This window comes from Coregonus lavaretus (genome assembly GCF_964263955.1).
Source record: "Coregonus lavaretus genome assembly, chromosome: 22".
Taxonomy (NCBI): domain Eukaryota; kingdom Metazoa; phylum Chordata; class Actinopteri; order Salmoniformes; family Salmonidae; genus Coregonus; species Coregonus lavaretus.
In genome coordinates this window covers 13725728-13740809 of record NC_140009.1, presented here as the reverse complement: position 1 = coordinate 13740809, position 15082 = coordinate 13725728, and the positions used below count along the sequence as shown (strand labels likewise).

At 42.9% G+C, this 15082-nt stretch overlaps 1 protein-coding gene across 1 annotated transcript in view; it reads right to left on the bottom strand.

Moving 5' to 3' along the window:
• The window catches only part of LOC311150285 (membrane-associated guanylate kinase, WW and PDZ domain-containing protein 1-like), a 176801-nt gene that overhangs the window by 28133 nt on the left and 133586 nt on the right, over nucleotides 1-15082 (bottom strand). The window contains exon 13 of the mRNA XM_084187670.1: nucleotides 776-810. Coding sequence (XP_084043796.1) covers nucleotides 776-810 — 35 coding nt within the window. The remainder of the gene's footprint in view (nucleotides 1-775; nucleotides 811-15082) is intronic.

Below are 15082 nucleotides of genomic sequence, written 5' to 3'. Positions count from 1 at the left end.
GTAGTGATTTTTCATCAGGTCAAGATGAGTGTTAAATATGAGGTGGCGTTTGCTCTTTAAACCTTGGGATAAAGTTATTGTCCCTGGAGAGACAATCCTACTGCTCCAGCACTGAGGTAGCTAGTTTGCCTCTCCTACTCTCTGTCTACTGTAGTTGTGGACATGTGAGTCACTCCCATAGAATGGCTCCAACATTTCCTTCAGGTCTTTCCCTCATTCCATCATTATTTGTTCATCTATCCTCTTCACTCTCTCTACATGAGCCACTGCTATAAGACAGCCCCTCTCTCCTCTCTCATCCCTCTCTCCTCTCATCCCTCTTTCCCCTCATCCCTCTTTCCCTTCATCCATGACCCTATGCCCCCCCTACCAGCTGGTCACCATTACAATGACTCAATCAGGGCACCAAGGCTAACCTTAATCGCTCATAGTATGACAGCATGGGAGAGGTGGAGGGAGGGAAGGGGGATGGAGAGCGAGCGGGAGAGAAAGAGAGAGAGAATATGGAGAGAGAAAAGACGGAGGAGAGATTGAGAGAGAGAGAAAGAAAAGCAGGTCACAGTGAGGGAGCGAGAGAGTCAAAGAAAAAAAGAGGGGAAAAGAAAAGTAGCAGGGGAGATATATGGAAGGCTCCATGTCTTTTGTTCTTTAAATAGCCCCCACATCCATCCAGCAGAAAGCGGCATGCACCGGGGGGAATAACACTAACACATGCAGCGGAGGAAAGGGAGAAGAAGGGAGGAGATGAAGGAGAAGAGAGTTGTGTTGTACTCACCAGCAGCTTGGGGCTCCTCTTGGCTGGCACCACTCCTGCAAAGCAGCGGCAGAGAGATAGAGAGAGCATTAATGACCGGCGTTACTCCGTAACCATACCCCGAGCAAAAATAACCACTTCACAGGACGGACGGATGGACGGACGGAGGGACGCAAGGAAGGATGAAGGGTCCTGCTGCAGAGCCGAGCCGAGCTAGCCCAGCTCTCACTCTCTCTCATTCTCAGAGAGGTGCTACGTTGTGCGTTAGACAGAGTGATCACTGCCTCCCCATGAGCTCTCTCTCTCTCTCTCTCTCTCTCTCTCTCTCTCTCTCTCTCTCTCTCTCTCTCTCTCTCTCTCTCTCTCTCTCTCTCTCTCTCTCTCTCTCTCTCTCTCTCTCTCTCTTTCTCTCTCTCTCTCACACACTCTCACTCTCTCTCTCTCTCTCTCTCTCTCTCTCTCTCTCTCTCTCTCTCTCTCTCTCTCTCTCTCTCTCTTCTCTCTCTCTCTCTCTCTCTCTCTCTCTCTCTCCTAGGACAGGAGCTACTGATCTCTCTGCATTAGTGAAGCTGACTGACTGACTGATGCTGCAGAGGGTTGCTAACAAACCACCAAACGAGAGTGAGACATAATTAATGTAAATTTTTGTAGGGATTGATACATTTTTCGAAAGGGAAAATCAAGTCTGAAATTTCACAGGGAAATTAAACTTCAGAAACCTTTTTAAAGCTCAAATACACTACACGTTTGACATTTCCTGCATTGCAGGAAGGTTCTCCTGTAACCTGATCAAATTAAGATCCTACATCTGTCCACTATCGGCATATCTATTTATTATGGCCATCGAGATGTTAGCTATTAAAATCAGACCCAACAATAATATCAAAGGATTAGAAAATCAGGGGTTAAAAACAAAAGTGTCATTGTATGCTGATGATTCATGTTTTCTTATAAATACACAACTTGAATCCCTCCACAGCCTCATAGAGGATCTAGATACATTTTATAACCTCTCTGGATTACAACCAAATTATTATAAATGTACTATATTACGTATTGGATCACTAAAAAATAAAACATTTACATTACCATGTAGTTTACAAATAAAATGGTCTGATGGTGATGTGGATATACTCGGAATACATATCCCAAATGAAATAAATGATCTCACTCCAATACATTTTAATAGAAAGTTAGCAAAAATAGATAAGATCTTGCTACCATGGAAAGGTAAATACCTGTCAATTTGTGGAAAAATCACCTTGATTAACTCTTTAGTATTATCCCAGTTTACCTATTTGCTTATGGTCTTAACTACGCCTAGCAAACAGTTTTTTAAATTATATGAGAAAAAAAAATCAATTTTATTTGGAATAGCAAGCCAGACAAAATTAAACGAGCCTGTTTATAAAATGAATATATGAATTCGGAGGACAGAAATGATTAAATATTAAAGCATTAGACCTATCACTAAAAGCTTCAGTCATACAAAAGTTATACTTAAATCCGTACTGGTTCTCTAGCAAATTAGTAAGATTGTCTCACCCAATGTTCAAGAAAGGCCTTTTCCCCTTTATTCAGATTACAACCTCACACTTTCAGTTATTTGAAAAGGAAATAATCTCCCAAATATCACTATTTCTAAAACAAGCCATAGAAAGTTGGTTGCAATTTCAATTTAATCCTCCAGAAACGACAGAACAAATAATGCAACAAATATTGTGGTTAAATTTAAATATACTAATTGACAAAAAAACTTTATTTTTTGACAAAATTAAAAAAAAAGGTATAATCTTCGTAAATGATATCATCGGTAGGACTGGTGAAGTTATGTCACACATGCAGCTAACAAAAACACATGGAAATGTCTACTCTACCCAAAATTACAACCAAATAATTGCAGCATTACCGCAAAAATTGAAGAGGAAAGTGGAAGGGGGAAAATGTAAGGAACTTGTCTGTCGGCCTTGCATTAAAGAACATAATTGGTTAAAGAAAACTGTGATAAACAACAAAATATACCACTTTCATTTAAGGACCAAAGGATTGACAGCCGTCCCATATAGATTGCAAAATAGTTGGGAAGAGATTTTTGACATACTGATTCCATGGCATAGTGTTTATGAACTGATACGCAAAACGACGCCGGATTCAAAACTTATAATTTTTCAATTTAAATTATTATATACAATTCTTGCTACCAATATAATGTTATTTATATGGGGGATTCAATCTTCCTAGCTCTGCAGATTTTGCTCCGAAGAGACATAATCATTAGATCATTTGTTTTGGTACTGTCCATTTGTAGCTTGTTTTTGGACACAGGTCCAGGAATGGCTAAAGGATTGCAATATTTACCTGGAGCTAACCCTGCAGATAGCATTACTGGGTGAACTGAAAAGTCATAATCAATCGGTCAATAATATAATAATACTTTTAGCTAAAATGTTTATTTTCAATTTACAATATGTAGAAACAATGAGAATAAAAAGGTTCAGAACTTTTGTGAAACATCACAGTACAGTTGAAAAATATCTGGCAAATAGAAATCCAGCATGGATGGTGTTAAGAGATAGATTGGTGGTGTTGAATGGAGCTGAAGGATGGGACTAATAACAACTAACAACAACTAATAACAACAATATAACTAATAATGTAAGCATACTGTGTCCATAATAAGTATATAGGTTATAGGTTGAGCTTTTGTGAAAGAGCACAGTTAGAAAGATATGGCATATAGAAGCAAACCGGATTGACATCATGAAAATGATCGGAGAGGTTGAGGGTAGAGGAAGTTCAGGAGTAAAAACAAACAAAATAGAATTATTGTAAAATTGACTGTGTCCATAAAATGTACATAGTATGTATAAGATGGAAGTAGAGGCCTAAGCATTGTTGTTCACTAGTTTACTCCAATTAGGGAAGGGGTGGTGGGGTTGGAAAGTAATAAAGGGAAATATATATTTTTTAAAGGAAATGTATATGTATGTGTATATATGTATTTATATATGTATGTATGTGTATGTATGTATGTATGTATGTAAGTTACAATCTATCTGCAATATTAAAGCTGATCTACCCCCCCAAAAAAAAGAAAAAAAAAGAAAGATCCTACATCTGTATTACCAGGAGTCCAGGCACTTGAGCATGATATGGAAGTCCATTGTCAGCTCCCCTCTCACTGAGAGCATCCTCTGAATGTCACTCTGTGTGTTCACCTACAGCAGGCAGCAGCTCCTCTGCTCAGTGCTCGCACATTGAGAAGCAGATCTTGTCTACTCCCTCCCTCTTGTTCTCCCCTCTCTTTTTTCCCTAACCCTCCCCCTTCTCTTCCTTGCACGGTGTGGCTTGCTTGCTGGCATCCACCCCTCCCCCCACCTCTCTCTCGCTCTCCTCTGACTCTCCTTCTCTCTATCTCACATACACACACACACACACACACACACACACACACACACACACACACACACACACACACACACACACACACTCACAAACTAGAAGTAATGGGATGATGAATACAAATAATCTACATTTAAAGTGACACATTTATTCCAAACTCCTCACAACTATGATATCCATTCATACTTCGTTTAGCTGTGAAACAAAACCATACATTGTCAAATCAACTGATACAATCAGCAAACTGTTTCAAGCAACTGGTACGGAATCCATGACAACAAGTAGCCCACTGAGCAGAGCAACAGAGATACTGATAAACGCTGTTCTCCCTTCCTTCTTTGTCTTTGTATCAATTCAACAGGCAATGCCAAAGTTTGGAATTATAAGGTTCTATCTGCATTTTTGTCAAGCCTTGTTCTGTACAATGTAGTATTCTTAATACCCCAACTCGAGTTGTTGAGCTAAAAATAATACAATATAAAAATTGTTCCCACCATTCAAACCAATGAGGGTTTGGAACTTTAAAGCCAATTATCTCAGAATCATCTTTTTGCAGATAGAACCTTATAATTCTAAGGTCATATAGGCTATTAGAAAAAAACACCTGCAGCAGCATATTCCCTAGGAAACCAGATTGATGTATAGAGTAAGTAGGGAGTTTGACCAGTGGAAGAGGTAATTATCAAACTACAGCAGTGCTTTCTGTTTAACATGGAGCATGCTGCATCTGTACTTTCTAGAGAAGGTATCATGAATAACTCCCGAAGAGAATTTGATCCCTGAGGTATCCCCATCTACCAGGGTTCTGCTTCCGTCCTGCATGTTATCTACCTTAGATGAAGCCAATAAACCATCCTCCACTTTAATCTCAAACTGATTTAAGGTTCACCTGTGGCAAATGCATGCCCTCAGGCTGTCACTATCCCGTGACCCAGCACAAAGAAAACACTCGGCAAACATCAATGGAACCTTCCGGCAACGTTAACACATGATAGGAAAGCTCTTTCTTTACCCATCCTGCTGCATCGGCGAAAATCATTAAATGTTAAAACTTTCTGTTGCTGCCTGCAAAGCCCCTCTACACGATTCATAATTTATCCTCGCAGTCTCTCGTTCTCTCTCCCTCTTTCCCACCCCCTCTCTCTTTTTTTCAGACAGTGGAATTGCCTGTAATGGCAAGGAGTAGGAGGAACATCATAGCAAGCGTGTGAATAGGTATGTGGATGATGAGAGTGTGTGTATGTGTGTGTGTGTGTGTGTGTATGTGTGTGTGTGTGTGTGTGTGTGTGTGTGTGTGTGTGTGTGTGTGTGTGTGTGTGTGTGTGTGTCGGGATGCACATACGGTACATCAGATGATCAACAGAGGTTGATTAGACCAGTGGTTCCATTGTTTTGCATTGTGGACCTACCTAATGCCACTCGATGATATATCGATGATACTGCATATCGCTAGTCAGGAGAACAGTAGCTAAAGTGTATACAGATTTGCGGCCAGGCTGGCGTTAAAATCTGACCTACACATCAAATTGACTAACAGCCATATGGTAAATAATCTGGGGCAATTCTCAATGTGAATTGGAATGTCCACTACTGCATTGAAATGACTTGCAATGGACTTATCCCCCGCTCTGCGGACAGCCAGTTTATGTCAGCTAAAGCAGCAGATTTACATGTCGTGATGCGCTAATACATGTTCACACGTTTTTCAGCGCCTCACTGTGTTATATTGATGTACATGTATCTCAGTTCTGTCCTTGCTGCCACTGTGTATTAAATCTAGACGAATGCCCGGGTTATATAGAGACCCACTGAAGGAACGAAAGGAGATACAATGTCACATATTGAAGGAGGAAAATACACATTCCTGCTTTCACACATGGCCATTCACACACACACACGCACACACACACACACACACACACACACAGTACACATACTGTATGTGATACACCCAAAAGCAGGCACCTGTGTGAATCACACATACATACAGTGGGGAAAAAAAGTATTTAGTCAGCCACCAATTGTGCAAGTTCTCCCACTTAAAAAGATGAGAGAGGCCTGTAATTTTCATCATAGGTACACGTCAACTATGACAGACAAATTGAGAAAAAAAATTCCAGAAAATCACATTGTAGGATTGTTAATGAATTTATTTGCAAATTATGGCGGAAAATAAGTATTTGGTCACCTACAAACAAGCAAGATTTCTGGCTCTCACAGACCTGTAACTTCTTCTTTAAGAGGCTCCTCTGTCCAACACTCGTTACCTGTATTAATGGCACCTGTTTGAACTTGTTATCAGTATAAAAGACACCTGTCCACAACCTCAAACAGTCACACTCCAAACTCCACTATGGCCAAGACCAAAGAGCTGTCAAAGGACACCAGAAACAAAATTGTAGACCTGCACCAGGCTGGGAAGACTGAATCTGCAATAGGTAAGCAGCTTGGTTTGAAGAAATCAACTGTGGGAGCAATTATTAGGAAATGGAAGACATACAAGACCACTGATAATCTCCCTCGATCTGGGACTCCACGCAAGATCTCACCCCGTGGGGTCAAAATGATCACAAGAACGGTGAGCAAAAATCCCAGAACCACACGGGGGGACCTAGTGAATGACCTGCAGAGAGCTGGGACCAAAGTAACAAAGCCTACCATCAGTAACACACTACGCCGCAAGGGACTCAAATCCTGCAGTGAAAGACGTGTCCCCCTGCTTAAGCCAGTACATGTCCAGGCCCATCTGAAGTTTACTAGAGTGCATTTGGATGATCCTGAAGAGGATTGGGAGAATGTCATATGGTCAGTTTTGGTAAAAACTCAACTCGTCGTGTTTGGAGGATAAAGAATGCTGAGTTGCATCCAAAGAACACCATGCCTACTGTGAAGCATGGGGGTGGAAACATCATGCTTTGGAGCTGTTTTTGTGCAAAGGGACCAGGACGACTGATCTGTGTAAAGGAAAGAATGAATGGGGCCATGTATCGTGAGATTTTGAGTGAAAACCTCCTTCCATCAGCAAGGGCATTGAAGATGAAACGTGGCTGGGTCTTTCAGCATGACAATGATCCCAAACCCACCGCCCGGGCAACGAAGGAGTGGCTTCGTAAGAAGCATTTCAAGGTCCTGGAGTGGCCTAGCCAGTCTCCAGATCTCAACCCCATAGAAAATCTTTGGAGGGAGTTGAAAGTCTGTGTTGCCCAGCGACAGCCCCAAAACATCACTGCTCTAGAGGAGATCTGCATGGAAGAATGGGCCAAAATACCAGCAACAGTGTGTGAAAACCTTGTGAAGACTTACAGAAAACGTTTGACCTGTGTCATTGCCAAAAAAAGGATATATAACAAAGTATTGAGAAACTTTTGTTATTGACCAAATACTTATTTTCCACCATAATTTGCAAATAAATTCATAAAAAATCCTACAATGTGATTTTCTGGAAAAAAAAATCTCATTTTGTCTGTCATAGTTGACGTGTACCTGTGATGAAAATTACAGGCCTCTCTCATCTTTTTAAGTGGGAGAACTTGCACAATTGGTGGCTGACTAAATACCTTTTTCCCCCACTGTACATACACACACACGTGCGTACGTATATACATACATACATATGATATACACGCATACGACACACACACAGACATACATGCATGTGCGAGCACATACACAACATCAGATCAAATCAAATGTTATTGGTCGCGTACACATATTTTTCCGATGTTATCGCAGGTGTTTCTAGCTCCAACAGTGCAGTATATCTAACAATACAAAACAATACACACAAATCCAAAATATATAAAGAAAGGAATTAAGAAATATCAGAACGAGTAATGTCAAGGTCCGAAATATAAATATACTTTATATGTATATGATGGTGTGTAGACATTATGGACAGTATATTAATAGAAAAGGTGTGTACAGCAGTAGTTATATAGGATGAGCCTTGACTAGAATGCAGTATATACAACAAAGTGGGTAAAACAGTATGTAAACATTATTAAAGTGACCAGTGTTCAATGACTGTGTACATAGGCCAGCGCTCTCTAAGGTGCAGGGTTGAGTACCGGGTGGTAGCTGGCTAGTAACAGTGACTAAATTCAGGGCAGGGTACTGGGCAGAGGCCGGCTAGTAACAGTGGCTAAGTTCAGGGCAGGGTACTGGGCAGAGGCCGGCTAGTAACAGTGACTAAGTTCAGGGCAGGGTACTGGGCAGAGGCCGGCTAGTAACAGTGACTAAGTTCAGGGCAGGGTACTGGGCGGAGGCCAGCTAGTAACAGTGTCTAAGTTCAAGGCAGGGTACTGGGCAGAGGCCAGCTAGTAACAGTGTCTAAGTTCAAGGCAGGGTACTAGGCGGAGGCCGTCTAGTAACAGTGGCTAAGTTCAGGGCAGGGTACTGGGCGGAGGTCAGCTTTTGGATGGCCTGGGGATATAAGCTGTTTTTCAGTCTCTAGGTCCCAGCTTTGATGCACCTGTACTGTCTCCACTTTCTAGATGGTAGTGGGGTAAACAGGCTGTGGCTCGGGTGGCTGAGGTCCTTGATGATCTTCTTGGCCCTCCTGTGGCACTGTGTGCTGTAGATGTCCTGGAGGGCAGGCAGTGTGCTTTGGTGATGCATTGGGCAGACCGCAACATCCTCTGGAGAGCCCTGTGGTTGCGGATGGTGCAATTGCCATACCAGGCAGTGATACAGCCCGACAGGATGCTGTCAATGGTGCATCTGTAGAAGTTTGTGAGGGTCTTAGGGGCCAAAACAAATTTCTTCAGCCTTCAGAGGTTGAAGAGGCACTGTTGCGCCTTTTTTACCACACTGTCTGCGTGGATGAACCATTTCAGGTTGCAGAGGAAATTGAATTTTTTCAACCTCTCCACTGTGGCCCCATCGATGTGGATGGGGGTGTGCTCTCTCTATTGTCTCCTGAAGTCCACGATCAGCTCCTTCGTTTTGTTGACAATGAAGGAGAGGTTATTTTCCTGGCACTACTCCGCCAGGGCTCTCACCTCCTCCCTGTAGGCTGTCTCATCGTTGTTGGTAATCAGGTCTACCACTCGTGTCGTCTGCAAACTTGATGATTGAGTTGGAGACGTACGTGGCCAGTAGAGTAGGGGGCTGAGCATACACCCTTGTGGGGCGCCCGTGTTGCACAGGGCAGGGTTCAGACCCAGGGCCCCGAGCTTAGTGATGAGCTTGGAGGGCACTATGGTGTTAAAGCCTGATCTGTAGTAGAAGAACAGTATTCTTACATAGGTGTTCCTCTTCTCTAGATGGGCTAGGGCAGTGTCCAGCGCAATGGCGATTGCGTCATCCGTGGATCTGTTGGGGCGTTATGCAAATTTAGTGGGTCTAGGGTGTCGGGTAGGTGGAGGTGGAGGTGATTTGATCCTTGACTCGCTTCTCAAAGCATTTCATGATGACAGAAGTGAGTGTTACGGGGCGATAGTCATTTAGTTAAGATTCCTTCGCTTTCTTGGGTACAGGAACAATGGTGGACATCTTGAAGCAAGTGAGGACAACAGACTGGGATAGGGAGAGATTGAATATGTCCGTAAACACTCCAGCCAGCTGGTCTGCACATGCTCTGTGGACGTGGCTTGGGATGCCGTCTGGGCCGGCAGCCTTGCGAGGGTTAACACGCTTAAATGTCTTACTCATGTTGAAGTGGGCGAAGAAGGTGATTAGCTTGTCCAGGTCCCTGCCACATAAATCTCCTATCTGAGCTGTTGAATTGGGACTCCACTTTGTCCCTGTACTGTTGTTATGCCTGTTTGATTGCCTTACGGAGGGCATAGCTGGTCTGTTTTTACACGTCCATGTTCCTAGTCACCTTGCCGTGGTTAAATGTGGTGGTTCGCGCTTTCAGTTTTGCGTGAATGCTGCCATCTATCCACAGTTTTTGGTTTGGATAACATCCTCTATGCACTTCCTACAAGATGGTGCCGACAGACATAATCACCCTGTTTCTAGGTCTCAGCCAACTTTGCAGTATTTTTGGGGGGGTTTCATTTCTTTCCATTTCTGCTCAGTACGTTTTTTGCATTATTACCTACAGCTTAAAATTATTTTGGGATATTACACACACACACACACACACACACACTATACCCCCCACCCACCCCACCCACCCAACACACACCCACCAGGTCTGAGTTATGCATTGTGCTCACGCCACCTAGTTCCTTCCCCCTGCCTGAGCCTGAGCAGCCGAATGACAACAAGGCTCTGCTCAATACTCAGAAACGGAACAATGAATCCGTTGGCCCGTTGCTCCTTTTAAAGGCCTCTGGATTGATCACTAAGGATTCAACACAGGCTTAAAAGGCCCAGTCTTCTGAATACTGAGCGGACCATGATGTCTGAATGACTAAGAGGGCCTGGCTATTGTGATGCTAATGGTAAGGGAAGTAAACAGTTTTGGAGTGAAAGAGCAGAGTGGTCAGTGAGTTGATCTGTAATGGACTGAGGACAGAGTGGAGCTGTGGAGCGTTCCAGGTTTAACACTTGACTCAAAGAGTGACGCCTTGGGTCTGTCTTAACTGTGTCAGAGCCACCCAGCTGACTGGATAGGGACAGCTATTAATGTGGAGATTATGGGGAGAAAGTGGTGGGTGGATGTGTGAGAGTCAATATGTGATTGGGTCTGTGCGTGGGGAAGTATACAGTGGCTTGCGAAAATATTCACCCCCCCTTGGCATTTTTCATATTTTGTTGCCTTAAAACCTGGAATTAAAATTGATTTTTTGGGGGGGTTTGTATCATTTCATTTACACAACATGCCTACCACTTTGAAGATGCAAAATATTTTTTATTGTGAAGACACCTTTTGCAGCAATTACAGCAGCAAGTCTCTTGGGGTATGTCTCTATAAGCTTGGCACATCTAGCCACTGGGATTTTTGCCCATTCTTCAAGGCAAAACTGCTCCAGTTCCTTCAAGTTGGATGGGTTCTGCTGGTGTACAGCAATCTTTAAGTCATACCACATATTATCAATTGGATTGAGGTCTGGGCTTTGACTAGGCCATTCCAAGACATTTAAATGGTCCTCTGTAGCTCAGCTGGTAGAGCACGGCGCTTGTAACGCCAAGGTAGTGGGTTCGATCCCCGGGACCACTCATACACAAAAATGTATGCACGCATGACTGTAAGTCCCTTTGGATAAAAGCGTCTGCTAAATGGCATATTATTATTATTATTGCTTTAGCAGTATGCTTAGGGTCATTGTCCTGCTGGAAGGTGAACCTCCGTCCCTGTCTCAAATCTCTGGAAGACTGAAACAAGTTTCCCTCAAGAATTTCCCTGTATTTAGCGCCATCCATCATTCCTTCAATTCTGACCAGTTCCCAGTCCCTGCCGATGAAAAACATCCCCACAGCATGATGCTGCCACGACCATGCTTCACTGTGGGGAACAATTTATTTTTTGGGACAAGTTATTTTTTCATTTCACTTCACCAATTTGGACTATTTTGTCCATTACATGAAATCCAAATAAAAATCAATTCAAAATAGGATGAAGGGGGATGAATACTTTTGCAAGGCACTGTACGTGTGTGGGTACATGACATGTATTTTTTCAGAGTGGAACAATTGCAGTCAGTGAATGGCTTGCTGTTTCTATGCTCTGTTCAGGCTGTGGCCTTGGATATGTTCTCAGCCGTGCCTACACTAAGGGAATGAATGGCCATCCTCAACTGCCAATACATCACAGTGCTACAGGAACCACATGACAAATATTCTATTTTGTTTGGCTAAACTCCTTCACCTTCAACTTTAGTCCCTATTTCAGTCTCATTCTATTTCCACTGTTCTTTCTTCTATTCATCCCCACGTTCTCTCTCTCTCTCTCTCTCTCTCTCTCTCTCTCTCTCTCTCTCTCTCTCTCTCTCTCTCTCTCTCTCTCTCTCTCTCTCTCTCTCATACCCCAGGGGATAGTCCCTACTGAGGTGCTGCAGAGCATCGTCATGGAAACAAAGGCAAGGCAAGATGGAGGATATTTACGACTCACCTCACATAGAGAGAAAGGGAGGGGAGGACAGATATTGTGGGTACAGGGGTTTGAGGGGGGGAAAGAGGAGAGGTAAGGGTGGGAGTGGATGAGAAGGGTTAATCAACTGTATGTTTGTTGACCTAAAACATGCTCCCTCTCCCCTCTCTTGATATTAGTCTATGGGTTAAACATTGAAAACTAGGACGCCCATCCAAGCCACGATTCAATTAAATTCTGATACATTGTTATGCTATTGTGGCACATATTGATGTATTGACAAAACACATTGTACAGCTAGACAATATGCATTCATTAAACATTTGTACTGCATAGCCAGCAAAACAGAACCCCTTACCGACAATCAATTCTCGACGTCTCTGTGAGCTTTTCTCCTTCCACACAAACAACTTTTCTATTTTACAGAAACTCCATTTAGAGATACAGAGAACTCCTGGTCCCCTGAGGCGATAAGAATAAATAGCTGAACTGTTGCATCATCATAAACAGTGTTTCTGCCAATCTTCAGGGATGATTGTGACACTGCATATCTCAGATAATGCTGACAGCTCTATATGACTCAAGGTAAGAAGGACAATCACGTTTTATTACAGACGTTCAGTATCTAAACTGAAATGAGACCAAGTGATAGAGGTGCCTTGCAAAAGTATTCATCCCCCTTGGTATTATTCCTATTTTGTTGCATTACAACCTGTAATTTAAATTGATTTTCATTTGGATTTCATGTAATGGACATACACAAAATAGTCAAAATAGGTGAAGTGAAATTTAAAAAATAACTTGTTTCAAACAATTCTAAATAATGAATAACGGAAAAGTGGTGCGTGCATTTGTATTCACCCCCTTTGCTATGAAGCCCCTAAATAACATCTGGTGCAACCAATTACATTCAGAAGTCACATAATAGAGTCCACCTGTGTGCAATCTAAGTGTCACATGATCTGTCACATGATCTCAGTATATACACACCTGTTCTGAAAGGCCCCAGAGTCTGCAACACCACTAAGAAAGGGGCACCACCAAGCAAGCGGCACCATGAAGACCAAGGAGCTCTCCAAACAGGTCAGGGACAAAGTTGTGGAGAAGTATGGAGAAGTACAGATCAGGGTTGGGTTATAAAAAAATATCAGAAACTTTGAACATCCCACGGAGCACCATTAAATCCATTATTTAAAAAATTGAAAGAATATGGCACCACAACAAACCTGCCAAGAGAGGGCCGCACACCAAAACTCACGGACCAGGCAAGGAGGGCATTAATCAGAGAGGCAACAAAGAGACCAAAGATAACCCTGAAGGAGCTGCAAAGCTCCACAGCGGAGATTGGATTATCTGTCCATAGGACCACTTTAAGCCGTACACTCCACAGAGCTGGGCTTTACGGAAGAGTGGCCAGAGAAAAGCCATTGCTTTAAAAAAAATAAGCAAACACGTTTGGTGTTCCCAAAAGACATGTGGGAGACTCCCCAAACATATGGAGAAGGTACTCTGGTCAGATGAGACTAAAATGGAGCTTTTTGGCCATCAAGGAAAACGCTATGTCTAGCGCAAACCCAACACCTCTCATCACCCCGAGAACACCATCCCCACAGTGAAGCATGGTGGTGGCAGCATCATGCTGTAGGGATGTTTTTAATCGTCAGGGACTGGGAAACTGTTCAGAATTGAAGGAATGATGGATGGCGCTAAATACAGGGACATTTTTGAGGGAAACCTGTTTCAGTCTTCCAGAGATTTGAGACTGGGACGGAGGTTCACCTTCCAGCAGGACAATGACCCTAAGCATACTGCTAAAGCAACACTTTAGTGGTTTAAGGGGAAACATTTAAATGTCTTGGAATGGCCTAGTCAAAGCCCAGACGTCAATCCAATTGAGAATCTGTGGTATGACTTAAAGATTGCTGTACACCAGCGGAACCCATCCAACTTGAAGGAGCTGGAGCAGTTTTGCCTTGAAGAATGAGCATAAATCCCAGTGGCTAGATGTGCCAAGCTTATAGAAACATACCCCAAGAGGCTTGCAGCTGTAATTGCTGCAAAAGGTGGCTCTACAAAGTATTGACTTTGGGGGTAGGGGGGGTGGGGGTGGGGGTGGGGGGGTGGGGGGGGTGAATAGTTATGCACGCTCAAGTTTTCTTGTTTGTTTCACCCCAAAAATTATTTTGCATCATCAAAGTGGTAGGCATGTTGTGTAAATCAAATGATACAAAAAATCCATTTTAATTCTAGGTTGTAAGGCAACTAAATAGGAAAAATGCAGAGGGGGGTGAATACTTTCGCAAGCCACTGTATGGCTGTAGTCTGCATACTGCTGGTTCTGAAGGTATTGACATGATGTCATGATGCACACCTCCTGTATGTTTCTGTGAACTTGTGCTTTCTGTCCTCTCTCTCTCTCTCTCTCTCTCTCTCTCTCTGACTTAGACAGAACAGATTGATGACTCACAGATGCAAAGATTAAGTATTTTATTCATCTACATAAGGGAGGGTTTCCTCTTCCTCCTCCTCCTCCTCCTCCTCCTCCTCTTCCTCCTCCTCTCTTTCCTCTCTACATCAGTGGCGGCTCCTGAAAAAATTCTCAGGGGGGGCAATTTTTCTGATGATTTAGGTGACCTACACACATTTTAAAAAAGATATGTCCAGCAACAACATGAAGACAGGGGCAGCATATAAGTCAATACCAGAAGCATTTATTGACTGATCTCAAAAGTGTTGGCTTACCAGGGTTGGTGGAGCCCTCAGTTTCATCTTTGCCTCGCAAAGCTAACTCAAACACTCCGCAAAACTTCACACACTGGATTAGCCGGCTGAGGATGTGGCGGTTCTTGCTAATGTCGTAGTTAATATATTTGTTATAGTGAATATGGAATATGATATGTTGAGTAAAATGTTGTGCTAAGATCTATTTAGGTCAGGAGCTGGTT